The sequence below is a fragment of the Felis catus genome, chromosome A1, assembly GCF_018350175.1.
Source record: "Felis catus isolate Fca126 chromosome A1, F.catus_Fca126_mat1.0, whole genome shotgun sequence".
Classification (NCBI taxonomy): Eukaryota; Metazoa; Chordata; class Mammalia; order Carnivora; family Felidae; genus Felis; species Felis catus.
In genome coordinates this window covers 23,158,293-23,182,601 of record NC_058368.1, presented here as the reverse complement: position 1 = coordinate 23,182,601, position 24,309 = coordinate 23,158,293, and the positions used below count along the sequence as shown (strand labels likewise).

General features: G+C 40.6%; 1 protein-coding gene across 4 annotated transcripts in view; it reads right to left on the bottom strand.

Moving 5' to 3' along the window:
• The window catches only part of MED4 (mediator complex subunit 4), a 47,848-nt gene that overhangs the window by 7,509 nt on the left and 16,030 nt on the right, over window positions 1-24,309 (bottom strand). Inside the window, exons 2-5 of one of the 4 annotated variants that reach the window (XM_045052896.1) lie at window positions 14,711-14,784; window positions 12,917-13,229; window positions 5,396-5,462; window positions 244-414 (exon numbers count right to left, since the gene is read on the bottom strand). In XM_045052896.1, the coding sequence (XP_044908831.1) occupies window positions 244-414; window positions 5,396-5,462; window positions 12,917-13,041 (363 nt within the window). In that variant the 5' untranslated portion in view covers window positions 13,042-13,229; window positions 14,711-14,784. Of the gene's footprint in view, window positions 1-243; window positions 415-5,395; window positions 5,463-12,628; window positions 12,652-12,916; window positions 13,230-14,710; window positions 14,785-24,309 lie in introns of those variants that run through there. The other 3 variants (XM_045052900.1, XM_003980375.6, XM_045052906.1) reach the window with 3 other exon arrangements.

Genomic DNA, 24,309 nt, shown 5'->3' with positions numbered 1-24,309 from the left:
AATTCAACACTGTGAAATCTTTAAATGATGAAAATATGGTTCAAAAGTAATGCAGACTACCTTAAAACATTAAGTTAAAAAGGGATGACAATGGCCTTTCATTCAAACTGTCAAGTTCTCATTTTTACACTTAGGAACTTAAGTTTTCTGCCAATCAAAATACTTTAAAACAGATTTATTTTTCAGAAATAAATTAAACAATATCCTTTTTTTTTTTTTTTACCTCCTCTTCTATGAACTTACCAGTATTTGCTCTGCTTCCTTTAGCTGTTTTTGTAGTTGTTGAATATCACTGTCTCTCTTCTCTACTTCCTTTTCTAAAACTTGCATTTCATGATGAATTTTTCCCTGATTAAGTGCCAATTTCATCAGTTCTTGAAATTCCCCATCTCTGTGAATTAACAACTCCAGGACCTATCAGATATTGATTAAAGCAGACAACAGAATATTGAAAAGTGACATTCCAATGAAACAAAGAGTCTACATGTAAATTGGCTAGGCTATAAAATGTTAACACCTCCAAGTATTATTCTAATCAATGTTAAGAATAAAAATAGCCTACTTCTGATTATTTTGGAAAAAAGATTATCAAGACTTTTTACTTTTTCTCATTACATGCTATTCTTTCATGCAAATAAGAACTACCAATATGCCAAAATGAGGTTTATTCACTTCCCAGGAAAGATAAAATTTTTGTGTATCCTTAAAAATACAAAATAAACAGCCTGACTTAAAAAATGAGCAAAGGAAAACTGATGCAAGCCACCCTGGAAAACACTATGGAGGTTCCTCAAAAAATTAAAAATAGAACCCTACAACTCAGCAATTGCACTACTAGGTATTTATCCAAGGGATACAGGTATGCTGTTTCGAGGGGGCACACGCACCCCAATGTTTATAGCAGCACTATTAACAATGGCCAAAGTATGGAAAGAGCCCAAATGTCCATTGACGGATGAACGGATACAGACGATGTGGTATACATATACAATGGAGTTATTACTCGGCAATCAAAAAGAACGAAATCTCGTCATTTGCAACTATGTGGATGGAACTAGAGGGTATTATGCTAAGCGAAATTAGTCAGAGATAGACAAATATTATATGACTTCCCTCATATGAGGACTTTAAGACACAGAACAGATGAACACAAGGGAAGGGAAGCAAAAATATAAAAACAAGGAGGGGGACAAAACATAAGACTCTTTAATATGGAGAACAAACAGAGGGTTATGGGAAGGGTTGTGGGAGGGGGGATGGGCTAAATGGGTAAGAGGCATTAAGGAATCTATTCTTGAAGTCACTGTTGCACTATATGCTAACTAATTTGGATGTGAATTTTTTAAAAAATTTAATTTAAATTTTTAAAAAAGTGCAAAGGAAATGAATAGACCTTTTTCTAAAGACAAATGAACAAAGGTACATGAAAAGGTGCTCAACATCACTAATTACCAGGGAAATGCAAATCAAAACCACAACTGGATATCACCTCAAACCAGTTATAACAGTTGTAATAAAAAAAAAAAAAAAAAAAAGATAACAAACGTTGGTGAGGAGGTGGAGAAAATGGAACCTTCATGCACTAGTGGTGGGAAACCCACTGTGGGAAACAGTATAGAAGTTATTAAAGAGTTAAAAGAGAACTACCAGATGATCCAGCAATTCTACTTCTGGTTACTTACCTGAAGAAAATGAAATTATTATCTCAAAAAGATATCTGCACTCCTATATTCACTGCAGCATTATTTACAATAGTCAATATAGAAAGCAAACTAACTATCCATCGATATATGAATGGATTAAGGACATGTTGTATGTAAGTTTTTATTTAAGTTCCAGCAAGTTAACATACACTGTAATATTAGTTTCAGGTGTACAATATAGTGATTCAACCTTCACATACAATGTCTGGTGCTCATCACAAGTGCCCTCCTTAATCCCCACTCACTTAACAACCACTCCTCTGGTAACCATCAGTTTGCTCTCCAAAGCTAAGAGCCTGTTTCTTGGTTTTCCTCTTTTTTTCTTCCCTATGATTGTTTGTTTTATGTCTTAAATTCCATCTGAGTGAAATTACGTGGTAATTGTCTTTCTGACTTATTTTCCTTAGCATAATACTCTCTAGCTCCATCCATGTCGTTACAAATGGCAAGATTTCATCCCCCATTTTTAAAAAATTTTTTAAAAAACATTTATTCATTTTTTGACAGAGAGAGATAGTGTGAGTGGGGGAAGGACTGAGAGAGGGAGACACAGAATCCAAAGCAGGCTCCAGGCTCTGAGCACCCCTTGGGGCTTGAACCCATGAACTGTGAGATTATGACCTGAGCTAAAGTAGGATGCTTAACCGACCCGCATTCCTTTTTTATGGCTGAGTAATATTCCTGTGTGTGTATATGTGTGTGTGTGTGTGTGTGTGTGTGTGTGTCTGTCTTCTTTACCCATTCATCAACTGATGGACATTTGGGCTTTTTCCAGAATTTGGCTATTGTTGATAATGGTGCTGTAAACACCAGGGGAATGTATCCCTTTACATTAGTAGAAAATGTGTGGATGTACACACAAAGATAGAGAAATACTATTCAGCCATAAAAAAGAAGGAAATCTTATCATTTGTGACCATAAGGATAGACCTTGAAGCCATTCATAGTAAGTGAAAAAAGTCAGCAAGAGAAAGACAAATACTGCTCGATCTCATTTGTATGTGGAATCTACAAGAGACAAACTCAGAAAAAGAAATCCGATTGGTAGTTGCCACAGGTGGGGGTGGGTAAAATGGGTGAAGATGATCAAAAGGTACAAACTTACGCTTATAAGACAAATAAGTTCTGGGATGCAATGTACAGAAATGGTGACTATAGTTAACAATATTACATTGTATACTTGAAAGTTGCTAAGACAGAAAATTTTTGCAACTTAAAGTTTGTAAAAATGTACAGAGAAATGGGGCACCTGGTTGGCTCAGTTGGTTAAGTGTATGACTTTTAATTTCAGCTCAGGTCACAATCTCACAGTTTGTGAGATCAAACCCCGCATCAGCCTGCTTGGGATTCTCTCCCTCTCTCTCTTCCCCTTCTCCACACACACACACTCTCAAATAAACTTAAAACATATATATATAAAACTCACACTAAACCTGTGATTTCATTCACAGTATTGCTTTACAATGAAGATGGTTAAAAAAGAGCAATTTCCAAAAATAGTAAATAGGTGGTATGTAGATACAACCTTTGACCTATGAAGGTTAAAAAGCATAAAACAGAAAGTCTGGGCCCAAATCTCTAGTCTTTCGTTTACCAGGGATATAGTAACAGCACCTTATCACATAAGGTTATTGTGAGGATTTATGATATAATGCATGTAAAGTACACACAGGAAGAGCCCAATAAAGGCTAGCTATCATCATCACTACCCCACTACAGAATTAAGATGCAATCTTACCTAAATACCCTTACTTAACTGTGCGAAGTGGGGAATAATACTTCAAGAAAGGAAATGGCTATCAAAATTCAGAACCAATTTTAAAACTGTTAACAAAAATTTGTTAAAGAGTAAAAAGTATAGACCTGCCTCTTCAAGTTCCTTTCGATATGAAGTTCTCCTCATTTTTATAGGCCTCAGACAAAAGACTGAGCTATATCCTCTGTCCATGTATTAAAAGTATTTACTTTGAATAATAGTTTCTTCTATAAAAAGTAGTATATTCTACTTAATAAAGCTACAGTCCCTATTCTTCTCAAGTCACAAGAGAAAGCAGGGTTTCCACTTTTATAAAAGTATATTTAAAAAGTTATTAACCAACTTGTTGTTTCACAACACGTTTCAAGAAGTTTCCAGTTTGACCTATATTGTATACTACCATAGAGCAGTAAAGATTCTTTGGAGATTTTATTGTTGAGTAGAGAAAAATTATTCAACTGAAGTCAGACCTCGATTCTAGTTCTATTCATCCATCAACCTCTAGTTCACTTATCCACTCTGGAACTCAAGCTCTTTTATAACACAGGAGGTTATAGAGACCATTAATGTCCCTTCTAAGTAAAATTCTACATACATGAAAATACAAATATTCAAATAAAATGGAAGCTAGAAAATTTTCAAATGGGCACATCACACTAATATTTAACAGTTTCAATGAAAATTCACAGTACTAAGTATAACGTTTAATTCTGTTCCAGAGTGGTGATGATAACTATCCACCATTACTAAGCTCTCCCTATGTATACTTAAGAATGCAGTATAATACATCCTCACAACAACCTTATATGACAAGGTACTGTTATTTTTAAGGACAGAACTGTTAGTTTTTAAAAAGTGTAAGAAATATTAGTGCTGATAAGACAGGTGTTAGTTATGACCTACTGAATCAATCATCTGTGTGCCTGGCTCATAGCAAGCATATAATTGCCTAGGAAGTAAAGTTAGAACTTATATTTCATTTTGCTTATTTTGTAATTCTTAGTTGGCTTCACAGGTATTTACGAATAAAGTATCTGAGACTAGCATTCTTTTATTACCATATTTCTCTATAAGCTTTTTCTAAAAACAAAATAAGCAATATACAAAGAACAACTTTAATATCCCTAAAATCACCAACTTACACTACCTGTAGCCTTATCTAATTCCCCCCTCTCTTCCTGAGGGCATTAATCCTTGAGGAAAACAGTTTTCTGACACTTCACTATTGACAATCAACCCAATTTCTCTGCCCTCAAAACATATGATAAAACTAAAATGATGAAGGGGTGGAAAGTAAAGAGAAAAGATCTATTAGATTTCTCCTGTCTCACATCATTAAATAGGCTAATTCTTCCTATCTGTTTCCTCTTAATTTTTTTTTTTTAATTATGGCAAAAAAACACAAAGTGACATTTACCCTCTTCTTTAAAAAGTTTCTGGGTCAGAAAATCAATCTCACTGTAGAAGATTACAAAGCACAGAAAGGAATAAAGAAAATAAAAACTACTTATAAACTTAAAATCTACAAAATAACTTCTATTAATAGTTGTATACTCTTTTATTTCTATTCATTTTCAAGATTGCATTAGGGGGACAAGCCTATAATAAAAGGTTTATGGGAGCATTAACTTTCTTTATTCCAAATATTGTTTTAATATCCATTTAACAGGCCTTTGCTGGTTATTTCAAAAGACAAAAATGAATAAATGTGTAACTACAACTATAAGAGAAAATACTATTCACCCTTAGACAACTATTTGCATCTTAAGCAGTATGACCTTACATAAGAGATTCAAAGAAAGTATCAATTTAAAAGTTGTAATTAATAATGTAATAGAATTCAATCTTCCTATTTTCAAACAAAGTAAATGTAAGTAGGAAAACTTCAGTAAATAATGGGGATTTCTTGTTTGTAATTTAAAAAGAAGCCACTTACCTGGTTTTCCTCATCAGGCGGCAACAACTTTTGGTTTCTTGAAATTGCCAGCATTTCTATAAGTTCTCTAGAAAAAGAAAAAAAACAAAACACCTTCGCAAAGCAAATACAGTAGAAGCCTTCTCAACTATCTCTACCTAACTGACTTGCTGAATTCATGGTACCCACAGTACGCTGAGTATTCACAGCCACTGCTCCACGGTGACTATGCGCTTGGGCTCTCACCAGCTTCAAGACTCAGTTTTGATTGTTACCAGATGCATCTATGCAAGTTTTACTTACTAGTGTAATTACATAAATACCAATGAAATATGACTGCCAACAGAGAAGAGCTGTTTCTATAAAAACCTAAGCTGAATGCTGGGGAAAGACTCAAGAGATGTCTGCAAAGGCCTACTTCAAAGAAGCAGGGAAAGTCATACAAATTCAGCAAGAGTCTGCCCTAAGACTGTTTGATGAGCATCTAAGTTCTCATTTCACTTTATCATTCATTTAAAGTAATCTCTACACCCAACATGGGGCTCGAATCCACAATCCTGAGATCAAGAATTGCATGCTCTACTGATTGAGCCAGCCAGGCACCCCTCATTTCACTTTAAAGAAACAAACTAGAGGGGCGCCTGGGTGGCGCAGTCCGTTAAGCCTCCGACTTCAGCCAGGTCACGATCTTGCAGTCCGCGAGTTCGAGCCCCGCGTCAGGCTCTGGGCTGATGGCTCAGAGCCTGGAGCCTGCTTCCGATTCTGTGTCTCCCTCTCTCTCTGCCCTCCCCTGTTCATGCTCTGTCTCTCTCTGTCCCAAAAATAAATAAACGTTGAAAAAATAAAGAAACAAACTAGAAACTGGTAGACTTTGCATTATGGGTGGTTTATGCAAGAAAAACTCCTACATTCAGCACATTGGCCATGCCCCTTCATTTACATATCATCCAGGGCTGTTTTCCCACTCTAATGGCAGAATAGGGTAGTTGCAGCAGAAAATTTACAGCTTGCAAAAATCAAAAATATTTATTATCTGGCCCTTCCTCTACAGAAAAAGTTCTCTGACGCCTGTCTTAGATGAAAAGATTAGTGAAAACATAAGCTTATATGCTTTAAGGTAAAATAAAACAATTAAGGAGTAGATGAATCATTTTTTTAATCATTTTCTACTTTAATTGAATTTTTTTATAAAGTTTATTTCTTTTAAGAGCATATGCACATGCGTGGGAGAGAGGCAGAGAGAAGGGGAGAGAGAGAGAGAATCCCAAGCAGTGGGGCTCGAACTCACAAACCACGAGATCATGACCCTGAGCTGAAATCAAGAGCTGGACGCTTAACCAACTGAGCCACGCAGGTGCTCCTAATTGAATTTTCAAAAAATTTTTTGACGTTTATTTATTTATCGAGAGAAAGAGAGAGAGAGAGAGAGAGAGAGAGAGAGCGCGCGCGCGCGAGCGAGCGAGCAGGGGAGAGGCGGAGAGGGAGTCATAGAATCCGAAGCAGGTTCCAGGCTCTGAGATGTCAGCACAGAGCCGACACGGGGCTCGAACCCACAAACCGTGAGATCGTGACCTGAGCTGAAGTTGGACGTTTAACTGACTGAGCCATCCAGGAGCCCTTGAATATTTTAATTAACCCAACAGGTTATCAACTAAGAGGGATTCTTACATATAATAAAATCCTATCTTTCTGGAATGAGCATTTACTAGATATACCAATTTTCCTATATGAAACTTGGTATAAACATAATATACACATTATAAAATATATCACAGTATTAAAAAGTATATCACAGTATAAAATATGTCACAGGTAGTATCTATGTATTAGCTTCAAACTTGCTGACAGATGGACTCCAGAAATTATGCAAGAGGCACAGCTGCACAATTAGCTACCTGACACCACCAGTCAGCCCCAGTGTTTGTACCTTCTTGCTGGCTGCTAGGCTATCTTCACCTTCCTATTTCCATCTTCCTACTCCTACCTTCACACGGTTTTCCTGGATGGTGCCAATTGGACCCAACCTTCCCCACTACTAGGTTCTAGTACCACTGTGTATGAATTTGCTAATTAATGAAGAAGGGGGATATGGCAATGGAAAGTCTTCATTCACCCATTCATTAAATATTTCTTGAGTGCCTCTTACGTGCCAGGCACTTTCTAGATGCTTGAGTTATAAAAGCAAACAATGGAGGGGTGCCTGGGTGGCTCAGTTGGTTGAGCATCTGACTCTTGGTTTCAGCTCAGGTCATAATCTCACAGTTTGTGGGATCAAGCCCCCAGTTGGGCTCTGTACTGACAGTGCAGAGCCTGCTTGAGATTCTCTCTCTTCCTCTTTCCTTGGCCATCCTCTCACTCACACATGTACACACACACTTTCTCTCTCTCTCTCTCTCTCTCTCAAAATACATAAATAGACATTAAAAAAAAAGTGAACAATGGACTTTAAATTCTAATACAGGAGACAAAAATAACCAAGAAAACAGGTAAATAAAACTAAGGTTATAAGGGTTGGGAAGAAAATAAAGCAGAGTGTCAGTGAGCTGGTCTGGCTACTTACACTGGGTAGGGTCAGGAAAGGATTCCCCAAGTGAGAGGAGCCAGCCATGAGGGAAGAATGCTTGTAAAAAGTCACAGCTAGTTCAGGAGCCCAAAGATGGTTTGAAGAAGTGTGGCCAGAACATAGTATGCCCTGGGGAGCAGGATACAAAATGAGGACAAGGAATGAGAAGCAACTGGATCATTTTAAGCTGGGAAATGATATGACCTGATTTATGTTTTAAAACAAGCTAAGCTATCTGGAGAACAGATTGTAAGAGGGCTAGAATGGAAATGAAGCTAGGTGGCTTCTGCAATGTTCCAGGCAAAAAATGACATTGGCTTTGACTGGGTCCGAGCCACTAGGATTTAGTAATGGTAATAGTTCGTGAAACATGTACAGACTCAGAATATATTTTGGAGGTAGAGCTGGCAAGACAATGATGGATTAAACAAACATTTCATGAAAGTAGCATGTTATATTAATCATTTTCTGTACCCCATAGAGGAGATATAAACACTTGAGAATCTCTGATCTATATAAAGGCTGGTTTCGGGGTGGGAGAGGTGGGCACTGGGGGGGGGGGGTATGGTGGGAGATGTGGAATGAGCCTTTTCTGCCTTTCTTGCAAATCTGGGAGTATAAATCCACAGAGAACCATAAAAGGGCTTGCCCTAGGCACAGAACTACAGGGGGAAGGAGAAAGCTGTAAGACAGTACGTTCAGTAACCATCTAGAACAAAGTGGAAACTTCTGTCTTCCCCAATGGTAAAAAGAGGCTGAAGGAAGCCCTGAGCCCACTCTCTGGTTACAGGTGTGGGAGACAGAGCCCCGTCCTCGTATAGAAAAAATTAGAATCCATCCACAATTCCCCTTAGAAATATAATTTAGATGGGGGTTAGGTTGGGTATTAGTGATATTACAGTTCAGGTAAATTATAGGTAAACAGAGTTAATAGGCTGCTGTGGAAACCTCAAGACTCCTATCAACATGGTTTGTGAGGGACAATGAGTTCTGAGTTACAAACACGTTAAGAAAAACTTTTAGGGACGTCTAGATGGCTCAGTCGGTTAAGCATCCAACTTTGGCTCAGGTCATGAACTTGCCATCCATGAATCCAAGCCCCACGTTGGGCTCTGTGCTGACAGCTCAGAACCTGGAGCCTATCTCCCCATCTCTCTGTCCTTCCCCTACTCACACTGTCTCTCTCTCTCTTTCTCTCTCAAAAATAATTAAAAATAAAAAAAAAAAACCAACTTTTAGACAATTTATTTAAATTTTTTTTTAATGTTTAATTTTGAGAGAGAGGGAGAGAGAGAGAGAGAGACAGAGCACGAGCAGGGGAGGAGCAGAGAGAGAGGAAGACACAGAATCTGAAACAGGTTCCAGGCTCTGAGCCATCAGCACAGAGCCTGACGCGGGGCTCGAACTCACAAACTGCGAGATCATGACCTGAGCCGAAGCTGGACGCTCAACCGACTGAGCCACCCAGGCACCCCAGACTACAATTTGTTGTGTTTTTTTTTTTTTAATTCATCTAAAGACTACCTCATTCTATCATATTTTCCAAAGTAATAAAATACACTAAAAAGCTATATAATCAGGTAACAGTAAAAGATACGTCCTAGGCGCGCCTGGGTGGCGCAGTCAGTTAAGCGTCCGACTTCAGCCAGGTCACGATCTCGCGGTCCGTGAGTTCGAGCCCCGCGTCAGGCTCTGGGCTGATGGCTCAGAGCCTGGAGCCTGTTTCCGATTCTGTGTCTCCCTCTCTCTCTGCCCCTCCCCCGTTCATGCTCTGTCTCTCTCTGTCCCAAAAAATAAATAAACGTTGGAAAAAAAAAAAAAAGATACGTCCTAAATTTCAAACTTACTATTTTCTAAAAGCCAAGAAGTTATACTAGTGAGTTTTCTTTTCATTTTTTTCATAACAAATGCAAACATGAGAAAAATTTCATTAAGAGGATAATGACAAATTTCAGATTACAGAATCAGCATGTGTAACTATACGATTGCTAACAAAATGGGATTTTTTTCAAAAGCCAACCACACTGGAACAACCTTACTCTGTGAAGTCTCAATGAATCCTAGGTGGCAAACTACAAAGTGACATCTCTTCCACTGCCACCACCATCCATCTCCAGGGTCATAAAAGATAAATTTTCACTTACTGTCACTCAGTCTTTCTTTAGAGATGAATAAATAAAAGAACAGCAGAGTAAGTCAGGAGAAAATCAGAGGAAAAGAAAAACTTTTAAGGCAATTATTCATTACCAGGGTGCAGAGCACCTCAAGAAAGAAGCAGCTTATCTCCAATTTGTCACAAGACTCAGTGGAGGCTACAAATCAACCAGAAATCAAAGTGGCATTCCTGGGGAAAGGGCAATAGAAAAACGACAGCTTCTTTTAAAGAATTCAAAAGAGAACTCAGCGCCTCAACTAATCATGCACAACTAGAAAGCTGAAGGGGGAAGGTTTCAGAAATGCTGAGATTCTTTTTTTTTTTTTTTTTTTGGTCTCATAGTAAACTCATTTTGTGCTTTTTTGAAAGATTGTGCTGTGAAGATGCACACATTGCTGGGACTTAAGAAATGTATTCAGGAATATGCCGGTCTAATGGATGGTGGTACAGCAGACTGTTTGCAACTTACAATCAGTTTTTACTAAAAGTTAGGGTTAAGAATTCTAGTTAATGTAGTGGTTGAAGCTACTAGAATAAATAAGGGAAACAACTCTGCAAAAAAAAAAGTAGGATTCATGTTTTCAATAAAAGAAAAGAAGATGCAACTTTCTCTTGAGGAAAAAAGAAGTAATGGTATCTTAAAGTGAGGTTGATTATATAATGCGAGAAAACCTAGGGTTGCCTGGGGGCGCTGAGTGGGTTGGGCGTCCAACTTCACCTCAGGTCATGATCTCATGGTTTGTGGGTTCCAGCCTCGCATTGGGCTCTGCTGTCAGCACAGAGCCCGCGAAGGATCCTCAATCTGCCTCTCTCTTTGCCCCTCCCCCACGGTTCTCTCCCTCTCCCTCTCTCTCTCCATAATAAAGAAAGTAAAACAAGAAAGAAAAAATAAAGAGGGAAAATCCAGGACAAGAGAGAACTCCACACTCAAAGTCTGCTACAGACTGTGACCCTGACGTGACTAGAAGCCAATGTGGCCAGAAGCTGATGGGACTCAAGGACTGCAGAGCCCTGTGGAATGACTGAAGAGCTCTACAAAGAATGCATCGGATTTCAACCTCTTCCTGACGAGGTCAGAGAAAAGCAAAACTACATTAGGATCTGCTGCTGTGCAACTTTTGAAACACTGAGATTCTTGAGGACAACTGAAATGATCCACTACTCCAGCAGGTCAACACATTTCACCAGGCAGAAAATGCTATATACTCAGTAATCAAGGAAACAAGCAAATAGGGAGAGAGAGAAACTGGTCAATCCTAGCTAGATACAAGAGAATTCCAATTTAGTCGCAAATTTAACACAGCTGGTAAATTACTTAATTATGCTATCTCAGGTGAAGACTACATGACTATCATGTATATGCACTCCTGCAGGTACCGACATCGTCAGGAAAACGCACCTCAGATATATGGCCAAATAATCCCGGAACAAGATCTTAAGAGTGACTACGGAGTCGTCCAATGTCAGAAGAAATGTTCAAATACCATTATCCTGGATGAGTAGGTTCAAAAAAACCATAGTTCCCGAACTTGCAGAGTATGAAATACACACTAGGGTCACAAAACAGACGAATTATGTTACAGCAAGTGAGCTCAGAAAAGAAATGAATTTACTGGGCTCCAGAGTAAAACGGTGGGAATAATTCACTGACTATATACTAGGGCAAAGATTTGAAATTCTAAGACCAAGACTTGGAGCAAAAGGCAGCAGCCACTACTTCCCAAAGGGGGTGTCACTTCTTCAGAAGTCAACATAGTCACAGGAAAGTGGCACACTAAGCTAGACATTTGGTTTCTACCTCACCGGGCGGTGGGAACTTACCAAGTATTTCAAAGCAGAAAAGTAATACGAGATGCCTTTTAAAAAGATAGCTCTGACCCTGGGCAATACAGTAAGATGAAGTGCAGAAGCATAAAGACAAGTAAAACTTTCCGGAGACTGCATTAAAAAATAGTTAACGACAGTGGGGGTGGGAACAAGACGTCAAATCTGCGCAAGGTTTTAGGGGGAAGAATCAAAACAATTTTAACATCCAAGTGAATGTGAGGGAGTTAAAGAAGGCTTCAACTTGACAAACAGCCACGAACCATGGTAGACTAAGGAGAAAGGCATCCAATTTCTCCTACCTCTTCCACACGCTGCACGCCTGCCCTCCCAAACTTGCAAGTATGTAAGCACCACCGAGTCGTGCGTGCTCATGCTTCCAGGCTTTTGCACATGCTGTTCCAGCTACCTGCCGCCTACTGAGTCTGGTGAACTCATTCTTCCCATGCAGTCCTTTCTCCAGGAAGCCTACCCTGACTACAACCATGACAGGCACCCTGAGTCCTCGGGTTCCAGTATCCCGCAGCGCACGACTCTGTAAAAACAGGCTCTGCACCACGGTCGCTGTTTACGTCTGTCTCTTCCCCCTGACACTGGGCTCCTCTACGTCGGGACCTAGTCCCCCACCCCCTTCACTACAGTCTCCCAGCGCTTGGGACCCAGGGGGAGTTCCTTAAGTGTCTGTCGAGTGTCCGTGGACGACGGTACTCACACCGGGCGATCTCTAAGGTCCTCTACAGTTCTGACCGTGTCGGGGTTCCAGAGTCACTGTCATTATTAAAACGTCTTCTAAGGCGGGGGGCGGGGGGATCCCATGTCGGCGTCTCGGAGAGTTGCAGACCTCAAGTGCCAACACCTGTGTATCGTCTCTGGGAGCGCGGCCTCCCCACCGAGCCCCGGGAACCCCGGGAACCGGGAACGAACACCCCGGCAGGCCCGGCCGATGCAGAGTCAGTCCTCCGGGCCCAGCCCTCTCAGGCCTTCAGGCCGACGGCATTACCTTGACAAGACCTCCAGATCTTCCAGCGCAGACAGGAGCCGCTCTCGCGTGCTGTTACCGCCTGCCGCTCCAGAGCCGCCTGCCGGCCGCTCCTTCTCCTTCTCTCCACTCGAAGACGCCGCCATGCTCCCCACAGGCCCGTTTCCGCGACTGCGCAGCTGAGCCCTGGGAGCCGAGGCGGGCTCCGGAGGCGGAAGCAAGAGTCACCGAGGCGGGGGAAAAGAGGCCAGTACACAGCGCCCCCTATACTCTTGGAGATGCACTGAGGGCGGCGGCGCCATCTGATGGGCGAGCGAGAGTTTCTCAGTCTAACCTAGGGAGAGAGCCGGAGAACAGGGAGGAGCAAGGCGGTCAGGTTCTCCTGCGCCTTGTCGTTTTCACAAGGAATGGGAAGTTCAACGGATTTCAAGCATTTGCGGAAATTGCATAATGACCCACCTGTTGTATCTGGTTCTTTGTGAAATGGACTGGTCTCAATATTAACCTATCTTTAATCTGCATCCCTATGATGCTAACCCCGCCTTGGCTGTACCTCAGACCCTCTCCGCTGTCCTGGACAAAATTTCACACCATTTCCTGTCTCTCCAAACCTCCAACACCTCTTTCCCCCAATTCCCACTCTCAACTTAGGACCTTGCTTTCTAACTCACTGGGAAAGAGGAGAAATCTGAAAATAGGACTCCCACACACTGCGGCCCCCATGAGTGTCTGCCCGCCAGCACCGTGCCCCCCCTCCCCCCCCCCCAGCTGCTGCCCGTGCACTTGCCTTGCTCCTAGCCAGAGAAATTCTCTGCCAATAGCTGTATCTTTCTGAAGGCACCGTAGTCCTCCTACCTCCCAAATGACAATGTTTCATCCTGTACTTATTCCTATCGCCATACCTGCTACTTTCCTAGTTTTAGAATATTCTTACCCCACTTTCCCCACCAGCAACCACTTTACTTCTTTGTTCCCCTCTGCAGCAAAACACCTACAAGGAGTTACCTAAACACTTTGTTTCCAATTCCATTTCTTCCTTATACCCATTTCAGTTAGTTTTCATCCTCATTTTCCCACCAAAACTCAGATTGTAAAGGTCATTGAAGACTGCCATGCTGCTAAATGTAATGGTCAGCACTCACCGAGCTTGGTGGCTCCTAGGCCCTGGACCTGTTAACATCCTCCTTTATCCTGGAGAACACTTTCTCCACTTGGGTTCTAGCATGCTGGTCTCTCTTTGTTGTTCTCCTTCCTCTCTGATCTCCCCTCTCCATCTCTCTGGCTGATTCCTCCACTCAACCTTGACCTCTAGACAGAGGAATGGTTGGGAGACACTTCTAAGTCCTCACCTCCCCAGCTCACTTTTGATCATCTCACCCAGTCCAGGGGCTTTAAACACTGTCTGTATGCTGACTCCAAAATTTGTATTTCCCACCCCAACCTGTCCTCTGAATTCAGGCTTGTATGCCCAGTTCTTACTAGATCCTTCTGTTACTGCACAGAGAACCGGTTCTGAGCTCAGGTGGGGCTACACCTCTGCTGGAAAATCAATATTCGAAAGACAGGTAATGGGGGGAAAGGAAAGTTTACTTTATTCAGGAAGCTGGTAACCTAAGACAGTGGGTTAATGTCCCAAACACTATCTTCCCTGTCTAGGTGAAGCTGGACGGTTTTAAAGGGAAAGACTTGGGAAACGGAGGAAGGTGCTCCAGGCAGGAGAAGCAGGTGCCCTGGCGGTTAGTCCGAGGTGGACCTGACCCTGAACAGACTTGCTGGCATCAGCCGCAGCTGTTTGGAGATACAGTCAGGACTTACCTTCTGGGGAAGCTTCGTCCTTCACTCCTCTAGGCCAGCGGTCTTCAGGTCTCAAGGCAAGTGGGTTGGTTCTGCTACACACCAGGGAACTTTGGTCAGCAAGCGAGGAGTGTGTAAGACTGAAGCAAGTTAGTCCTTAAGAGCAGCTGGAGGGCTGTTACAGTTCCCACTGGGTGTCTCAAATATATGGGCAAACCCGAATTCCTGATCTACGTCCCCTCTCGCCCAACACACATATCACACTACCTGCAGCCCCAGCCCCCCACCCCCACCCCAGTTGATGGCAGCTTCTTCACTTTGATTTTTCAGGCAAAAGACATAGGGTTTTCCTTGTTTCTCATACATCACGTCCATCAGGAATCCAGATAGTTCTGCCTTCAGGACATGCCCAGAAGTTGTCCATGTCTCATCTTTCCGCTTCTTTTTTTTTTTTTGTGATGTTTATTTATTTTTGACAAAGAGACAGAGTGTGCATGGGAGAGGAGCAGAGAGAGAGGGAGACACAATCTGAAGCAGTTTCCAGGCTCTGAGCTGTCAGCAGAACCTGACGTGGGACTCAAACTCATGAACCTTGAGATCATAACCTGAGCTGAAGTCAGACGCTTAACCAACTGAGCCACCCAGCTGCCCCTCATCTTTCCATTTCTAATCTCAGCTCCACATCTCCATCATGCCTCAGCTGCATTTACTGGGATTGCCTTTGCGCTGTTCTCTCTGCTTCTCCCCTCACATCTGTAGGCACAGCCCTTTCTCAAAGAAGCCCACCTGGCCACCCTTTTCCCTACTTGCAATCTACCCCCACATCCTATACCCTTTCCCCTGCTCTACTTTTTTCCATAGCATTTGTCCTTTTCTAACCTTCTATATAAGTTAGTTGGTGGGGACACCTTCCCTGAGGGGACACCTCAGTTGGCTGAGCATTCCAATTCAGCTCAGGTCATGATCTCATGGTTTGTGAGTTCAAGCTCTGCCTTGGGCTCTCTGATGTCAGTGCAGAGCCTGCTTCAGATCCTCTGTCTCCTTCTCTCTCTGCCCCTCCCATGCTCATTCTCTCCCTCTGTCTCAAAATAAATAAACTTAAAAAAAAAAGCTAGTTGATGTGTGTTTTGCTAATTATCTCTTCTGCTGGGATGTAGGCTACATGAAGCCAGAATTTCTGGTCTTTTGCTCAGTGATATTGCTCCAGTGCCAGAAGGCTGCCTGACAGAGTGGGCACCGATGACTATTACTGGATTTGTTGTTGACAGAGGTGCTAAAATCACCAAAGATGCTGAAAACAAAAGGTAGATATGTGTAGTTTTGCCTCTAAATGGTAAAGCCTTATTTTCTGTCTTTTCTGTCCACATTCTCCTTAAGGATTCTCAAAAGCAACTCCAAATATTTATAATATCCTCAACCAGAAATGCAATATTCTGCAGCATAGTAGTAGACACTCATGGTTACTTTGCAACCCAACAAACACTAGTCCGGAAGCTTATTTCCCCAGCCAGTCACCGAAGTAAGTTTGAAGGCTCATGTTCAAGATCACACTCACTAAGAGTGGGGTAGAGAGTCAGACTCAGGCAATTCTCTCCCCGTAGTCAGGCAGTGAGAAAAGGAAAACAGACCAAATACATTCATTAACTGTCTTTAAGAAGCAAAAAACCTTGACATTCTATTTCAGAGCCCCTAATCCCAGGTAAAAATACCACTCAATTCAGGATCAAGCTTCCATCTCAAAAACACCATTTATAGTTTTTGAAACCATGAATTACCTCTCAGAAAGCTACTGGGGGGAAGGGGTGGGTTCCCAGCAATTTGCTGGCTTTTAAGACAGCAATTTCAGTTTTTGTGGGTTTTTTAAAAGGTTTATTTATTTTTGAGAGCGAGAGTGTGAGCAGGGGAGGGGCAGGAGAGAGAGAGAGAGAGAGAGAGAGAGAGAGAGAGAGACAGCGAATCTGAAGCAGTTTCCATGCTGTCAGTGCAAAACCCCGACGTGGGGCTCAAACCCACAAATCATGAGACCATGACCTAAGCCGAAGTCAGACACTCAACTGACTGAGCCACCCAGACACCCCAGCAACATCAGTTTTTAAATCAATTATAAAGCCTCAAATGTGCCATTTAAATTGCTTTTAACAAGTCAAGTTATCTCTGGAATATCTAACTGGGGCTGCTCTACATCAAGAGAAGTTTCACAGTCTGAATAAAGCCTCTTATCTCCTTCACACCCCTGTCCTAGTTACATCGTGAAACCTTCATCAGAACTCATCCTCCACATTCCAAAGCACAAAAGCTCCCACTGCCCCAAACTGCTCAGTGTTCGTTAAAATTATCAGCCCTGTGGAAAGCATGGCATTTGTCTTTAACTCCCTACATTCCTGTGCCTTGAGAATAAAAAAACAGGTTAGGTTGCACATCTTATTCCCTTTAAATATTTGTGGTGTGGTTTCAATGGAAAGGCCTTCTGGAATGAACAGACTTTTTGTAAAGAAAGTTTCATCTTCTCCCTGAAATTCCCCAGGTGTCTCTGAAAACTAACCGCTTCTCAGTAACTCAATAGAAAGGTGGGCAGCATTACTGGCCTCCTTTCATAGATGCACTTGTTTTTTCAATAAATGTTTACCAAGCTGTGTTTATATGCCAGGGACTACACTAAATGCTGGGCCTGTAAAGGTGAACAAGACAACAGTGGTCAAGGAAGTCTTCCTGGAGGAAGTGAAAGCAGAAACTCCTAAGAAAGCCGATGGGGCAGGAAGACTGGCAGGGATAGAGGAAGGAAAAATTAGAGTAAGGAGTTAATGTCAGATAGAGAATGGTTAAAATATTTCACTGACTTCTTTTTTAAGTATGTTTTTAAGTTTATTTATTTTGAGAGAGAGAGAGAGTAAGCATGAGAGTGGGGAGGGGCAGAGAGAGCGAGAGAGAATCCCAAGCAGTCTCTGTGCTGCCACGGCAGAGCAAGAAAGCGACCCTGGGCTTGAACCCACGAAACGTGAGATGGTGACCTGAGCCAAAATCAAGAGGTGGACGCTTAACTGACTGAGCCACCAGGCGCCCTGTAACTCAGATGCATAGTGGATTGAATGGTAGACCTCCAAAAAGATATGTCCACATTCCAGAACCTGCAAACATGACCTTATTTGGAGAAAGGGTCTTCGGAGAATTAATTAAATTAAGGACCTCAAAATGTGATGACCCTGGGTTATTCAAGTGGACCTTAGATCCAGTTTCAAGTGTCCTTATGTGAGACACAGAGAGGAGACCCTGGAAGAAGGGAAGGCCATGTGAGGACAGAGGCAGAGATTAAAGTGATGCAGCCACAAACCAAGGAACGCCCGCAGACACCAGGGCCAGGGAGAAGCAAGGAAGAGCACTCTCCTAGACCCTTCGAGGGAGACAGCTCTGCCAGCGATTTGGGGCTTCTGGCCCAGAATGAATGTCTGTTGTTTTTAGCTACCCAGTTTATGCCAATTTATTACAGCAGCCCTAGGAAACTAATACAAACTGGTTTGAATGAGTAGACATTCTAAATTAGATTCTGGGGCTCCTGGGTGGCTCAGTTGGTTGAGGATCTGACTTCGGCTCAGGTCATGATCTCACGATTCATGAGTTCCAGCCCTTCGTGGGCTCTGTGCTGACAGCTCAGAGCCTGGAGCCTGCTTTGGATTCTGTGTCTCCCTCTCTCTGCCCCTCCTCCACTCACACTCTGTTTCTCTCTCACTCTATCAAAAATAAATAAACATTTTAAAAAATTTAATTAGATTCTAAGGAAATACAGGTTCATTTCTTCTCATAAGTAAAACAAATTGCTAAGTGTTTCTTGGGTGCCTGAAGATTAATAAACTAAATGCATTAATATTAGCAGCATCAATTTCTTGTGTCATGAGCTAAAACAATTAAAGACATCTTGGGCTCAGGGCAGTGGCGGGGTGGGGGTGAGGGGGTCCTGGGTTGCTCAGTTGGTTAAGCATCCAACTCTTGATTTAGGCTCAGGTCACGATCTTGTGGTTTGTGAGTTTGAGCCCTGTGTCAGGCTCTGCACTGGCCTCTCTCTCATCCTTTCTCTCTCTCTCTCTCTCTCTCTCTCTCTCTCTCTCTCTCTCAAAATAAATAAATAAACTTCAAAAAGTCTTGTGCTTGGGGCACCTGGGTGGCTCAGTCAATTAAGTGTCTGACTTCAGCTCAGGTCATGATTTCACGGTTGGTGGGTTCAAGCCCTGTGCTGGGCTCTGTGCTGACAGCTCGGAACCTGGTACCTGCTTAGGATTCTGTATCTCCTTCTGTCTCTCTCTTCTTCTGTCTCTCTCTTTCTCTCTCTCATTCAAAGATAAATAAATAAACTTAAGAAATCTTGTGCTCGTTAGTAGAAGTCCAGGTTATGGATTAAACGCTGAAAGAGATCTCGGAGGTCATCTGCTCTAGTCTGACCCCAGCCTGTGATTAAACATTTTCTGCTAGAGGAAAGCTAGCTTCCTCAACCGTCAGTCATTTTCATTTATTTTGAGCCCAAAGTACATGCTGATAATTTTCACACATTGGACCCAAACTGTCTTCTGAGGCCATAAGTAATACATTTAATCTGTCTTTCACAGAACAGGCTGTCAAGGTTTTCTTTTTTCTTTTTTTCTTCTCAGTGTGAACTGTATTTATAGAATTAACAAGGGAAAAAGTGGTTATGTTTTCAAATATATATTTCAAAATCTCAGTTTTAGATTTCAAAATAAAACCTGAATAATTCATTTTTTAAAAAGGGGCTAAGTATTATGCTGGATATTTATATATAACCATTATTTTGTTATAGTTTCATTGAGATGCAATTGACATATAATACTGTATAATTGAAGCTATACAACATAATGGTTTGATATGTGTGTATATTATTAAATGATTACCAGAGTAAGTTTAGTTAACTTCCATCACTCAAGTTTTTCTCTTAACTATGATTTGTTAATGTTTTTTCTTATTATAAAAAGTATAAAAAATAAAGGCAAACCAAAAGAAAAGCATGTTCATCTTTAAAAATCTAGGAAATATAAAGAAAAAATAAAATCACCTTTTAACCTTTCATTAAGAAACACATATTGTTTCCATTTTATTGTAATTTCTTCCCAGCTTTTTACTTTCCATACCAATCATCCCTAGTTCCTTCAGTAGCACCTCATTTAAAAGGGTTTCTAGATGTTTCATTACTCTATCATCTCTTTCACACATTCTAGTTGGTCCTTCATAATATACGGCAACTCAACGTGAAGGTACAGTTTGTCTACAGCTAAATAAAAGGGGATTTTTCTTGTGTTCTCGAGAATCACTGCAGTCAAATTAAAAGATCGGAGCCTTTGCAATATTGTAGACTGCAGTTTAAGTCTTGATTCCATTGACTTATGGCCTCTGTGTTTCAGATTCTCCGTCTACAAATGGGGATAATCATACTCCTTTGAAAGGTTCTCGGAAGACATAAAATAATATATATAACGTGCTTGTTACATGATATGTGGAAATATTATATGTTATAATGATAGCTAATATTTATCGAGCCAAGTACTGCTGAATGCTCTATAAGTACAATTATTCTCCCTGTTTACAGACAAGGACACTGAGGCCCAGAAAGTTTAGGCAATCTAGCCCAGCTCACACATCTTGGGAGGTGACAATCTGAATTCCAAAACTGTGTTTTTCACCACTACACTATGTTGTACAGCAACTAACATTATAACTGCTTTACTTTCCTCAATGCATCCTAGTATTACAGTAACTTTTTGGAAGTCATGTAATTTTTGCTGATTTATTTTAAGTTTGCAATTTATTAAAGCAATTCCTAAATGGAAGCAACCAATATATCTTTCAATATGTTGGAAGAGTAATAGAATAAACAAACATTAGTATGTCCATGTAATATGTTACTATTCATCAATAAAAAAGAATGAGTTATCTGGGGCACCTGGGTGGCTTAGTTGGTTAAACGTCCAACTTCGGCTTGATCTTGATCTTATGGTTCATGGGTTCAAGCCCCGAGTTGGGCTCTGTGCTGACAGTGTGGAGCCTGCTTGAGATTCTCTCTCTCCCACTCTCTCTGCTCCCCCTCCACTCTCTCTCTCTCTCTCTCTCTCTCTCTCTCTCTCTTTCTCTCTCTCTCTCTCTCTCAAAATAAATAAATAAACGTTAAAAAAAAGAGCTATCAAGCCATGCAATGACATGAAAAAATATTAAACACATATTGTTAAGTGAAAGAAGTCAGTCTGAAAAGGCTACATTCTGCATGATTCCGTTTATATTACATTCTAAAAGAGGCTTAACCCATTGAGATGGAAAACAGATCGTGGTTGCCAGAGGCTCAGGAAGTAGGAAGAGTTGAAAAGGTGAAACACAGGATTTTTTAGGTGGTGAAACTATTCTATACAATGTTGCAGTGGTGGATACATGACACTATGCTTTTGTAAAAACCCATAGACCTTTGCAGCACAAAGAGTGAACCTTAATGTATGCAAATTAAAAAATTATTTAGGAGGTCAGAATACCCTAGGGAATGTGACAAAATCAACTTACTATATTATAAATGTATGAATCAACCTCGCTGAAAGGGGTGAGTATAAAAGGTGCTGATCTAAGTAACTTTCATCTGTAAGACTAAAGGCAAAATAAATGATATATAAATACTGTAGTCTAGGTAATAAAGTTTTTTCCCAATGGAGTATAGGTTAACAATTCTGAAACTACTATACATATATGCTGGAATTGAACAGTTAAATAAATAGATGGCAGGTGTGGGAGCCAGATTTCTCCCTATTGGGGTAAGATATTATAAACAAGCAAGGTGAGAAGGCTAGAATAATCCATGTGGTAGTGGATTAGAGTTGGACACATCAGTATGAACTCATGTTTACTTAATGGAGATACAGATGGTTACAAAGAGAAATATTTATATGCGTGTGTGTGTGTGTGTGTGTGTGTGTGTGTATCCTGATTAGTACATACACATATATTTCCTTGATCCATCTTCTTGAGAGGGCCTAGAAGCAACAATCCCTGTCCCCTCATAGCAACAAGCACACTTAGGGTCTTGATCTTGGTTCTTGGTTTCTAATACCATTCTTCATTTCCTTGGAGAAATGGCTGATTTGAGCACTGGGACAAGAAATATACAAGATGAACCTGGGGCATCTTGTAGCTCCAGCAAGTAAGAAATGTTAAAAGAAAAAAATCTACAATGGTGGGGTATGTCAAAGGGTCATCAGGGCCAATGAAAGAATTCCTAATGATGAAAGGTAGAACAAGCTGAATAACAAAATAAATAACACAGTGCTGAATCATAACCTAAAATACAAAATAAGTATCCATGAGTACATGCTGATGTAAATAAGTGATTGGATAAATCAATAAATTGGGGAGAATAGACAAATCTCTCATGTAGAATTCTACATAATTTATGTAGGTGCTCAACACACAAGGAGTTGGTGCATAAACTCCCTGCTCCCCTAAATGTATGCTGCTCATGGTAACTTCCTTCCAAAGGGTGCAGTATGTATGGAAAGGTTAGGGGGAGAAACCTTACAGTGGAGAAATCTAACAAATACTACCTCAGCCATGTGATCAAAATTAATATCAACAGAAATAAGTCAATCATAAGTGTCCTTGATATAATGTGATGAGAATAGCACTTTACTGTTCTGATCTTCCTCCAAACTCATAATCTCATCAGACAAATCCCAACTGAGGAACATTCTACAAAGCAGCTGACTTCTCCAAAATGTCAAGGTCATCAAAACCAAGGAAAGTCTGAGAAACTGGTGCAATCAAGAGAAGGAGCCCTAGGAGTCATGACAACCAAATGTAACGTGGTATCCTGGATGGATTCTGGGACAGAAAAAGAATATGAGGTAAAAACTAAGGAAATCTGAAGAAACCATGGGCTTTAGTTAATAATAATGTATTAGAATTGGTTCATTAATTTTGACAAATGAACCATATTAATATGTCAATAATAGAGGAAACTGGTGTAGAGTATATGGGAATCTTTCTACTATCTTCATAATTTTTTCTGTTAGTCTAAAACTATTCTAAAATAGAAGTCTATTTTAAAAATTCCGGGGGCACCTGGGTGGCGCAGTCGGTTAAGCGTCCGACTTCAGCCAGGTCACGATCTCGCGGTCCCGTGAGTTCGAGCCCCGCGTCAGGCTCTGGGCTGATGGCTGGAGCCTGGAGCCTGTTTCCGATTCTGTGTCTCCCTCTCTCTCTGCCCCTCCCCCGTTCATGCTCTGTCTCTCTCTGTCCCAAAAATAAATAAACGTTGAAAAAAAAAAATTTAAAAAATTCTGATGTTTTTCAGGAAAATTACCATTAAACCATGTTAAATTGCTCAACGATGTTTACAATATTATAATTTATATAATTGTTGCTCGGGGAAGAACAAAGTAGGATATTAATATCATAATCCCTTGCTATACAACTGTTAGTTTTTATAGTAGTTTCTATTCTCTTTCTTCTCTTAATCTCCTACAATAATTCTTCATTTATTTTTCCAAAAGTTCCAAAATATCAGGAAGTTTTCATGCCCCTTGTTTTCTGGAAGCCTTGCCTCCTAGAGTGCTCTGGGTCCAGTGAGGATGATTTTGTGAGAGGCTAATTTACTGTTGTGCAGGCATATAGTCTTCTGGTGATATAACCTGATTTGAGGATAGAATTTAAGGTAGTTGGAAGAAGGAATGAATTGCATACACTGTAAATGTTCTTTTCTGTTTTTCTCTGCTAGTGTTTGCCGAATGAAGTCAATACAGTTCCAATCCAAAGCAAACATATGTGATGTTTCAGTTAGCCCCAATAGCTTTAGTGCCTTTAAGAATCTTCTGGGATGCAGCAGCCATCATTCAACAATCAATGCAGCTGGGATATGGTCAATTAACCAAATACAAATCCACGTAATTATACCTTTACCCACATTGCTTCGGTTGACACATAAGGCATCCATAATAGATTGTGCCAAATTCATGAGCTTCAAATACAATATTTAAAAAAAATTTTTCTACGTTTAACATCCTTAAACAACAACCAAAATAAATAAATAAATAAAAGTTTGAGGACAAAAGAACTTTGTTTTGCATGGAATAACACATGTTTAAATTTGTCCTCATGAATGTTGGCCATGTCTTTTTAATTTCATATAACCACTACCTACCACATAGTAAAGGTTCAGCATTTTTATTGAAGTTGGTTGACTTTCCTCGCATCTTAATGTGAAGATCAGTTTTACATTCATTTTAACTTTTGTTTTCTCTGAGATCTAAATATTTATTTTGGCTAGATTGAGGGAGATTTCCCAGAAAAGTTTCCTTTTTGGCTGCTAGAAAGTTAGTTCCCTTCCTGTCTCTAACTGTGGACACAATTCAGAAAAGATTAACTATAATCTCCATGCTGCTGGTTTGTTTTTCATTTCCTTGCATTTCAAATCCTGTTCATTTTCGTGTGTTAGCCTCTCACACGATACGCAGATGCCTGATAAATGTTTACTGATTTGATTTAATTTAGAAAAACACCTTGTGAGAGCTAAACACTATAGTTCAATTGGCAAAATTGGCCTCAGATCACCTTAATCTTGTCTCTCTGAATGTTTATCATAATCCAAA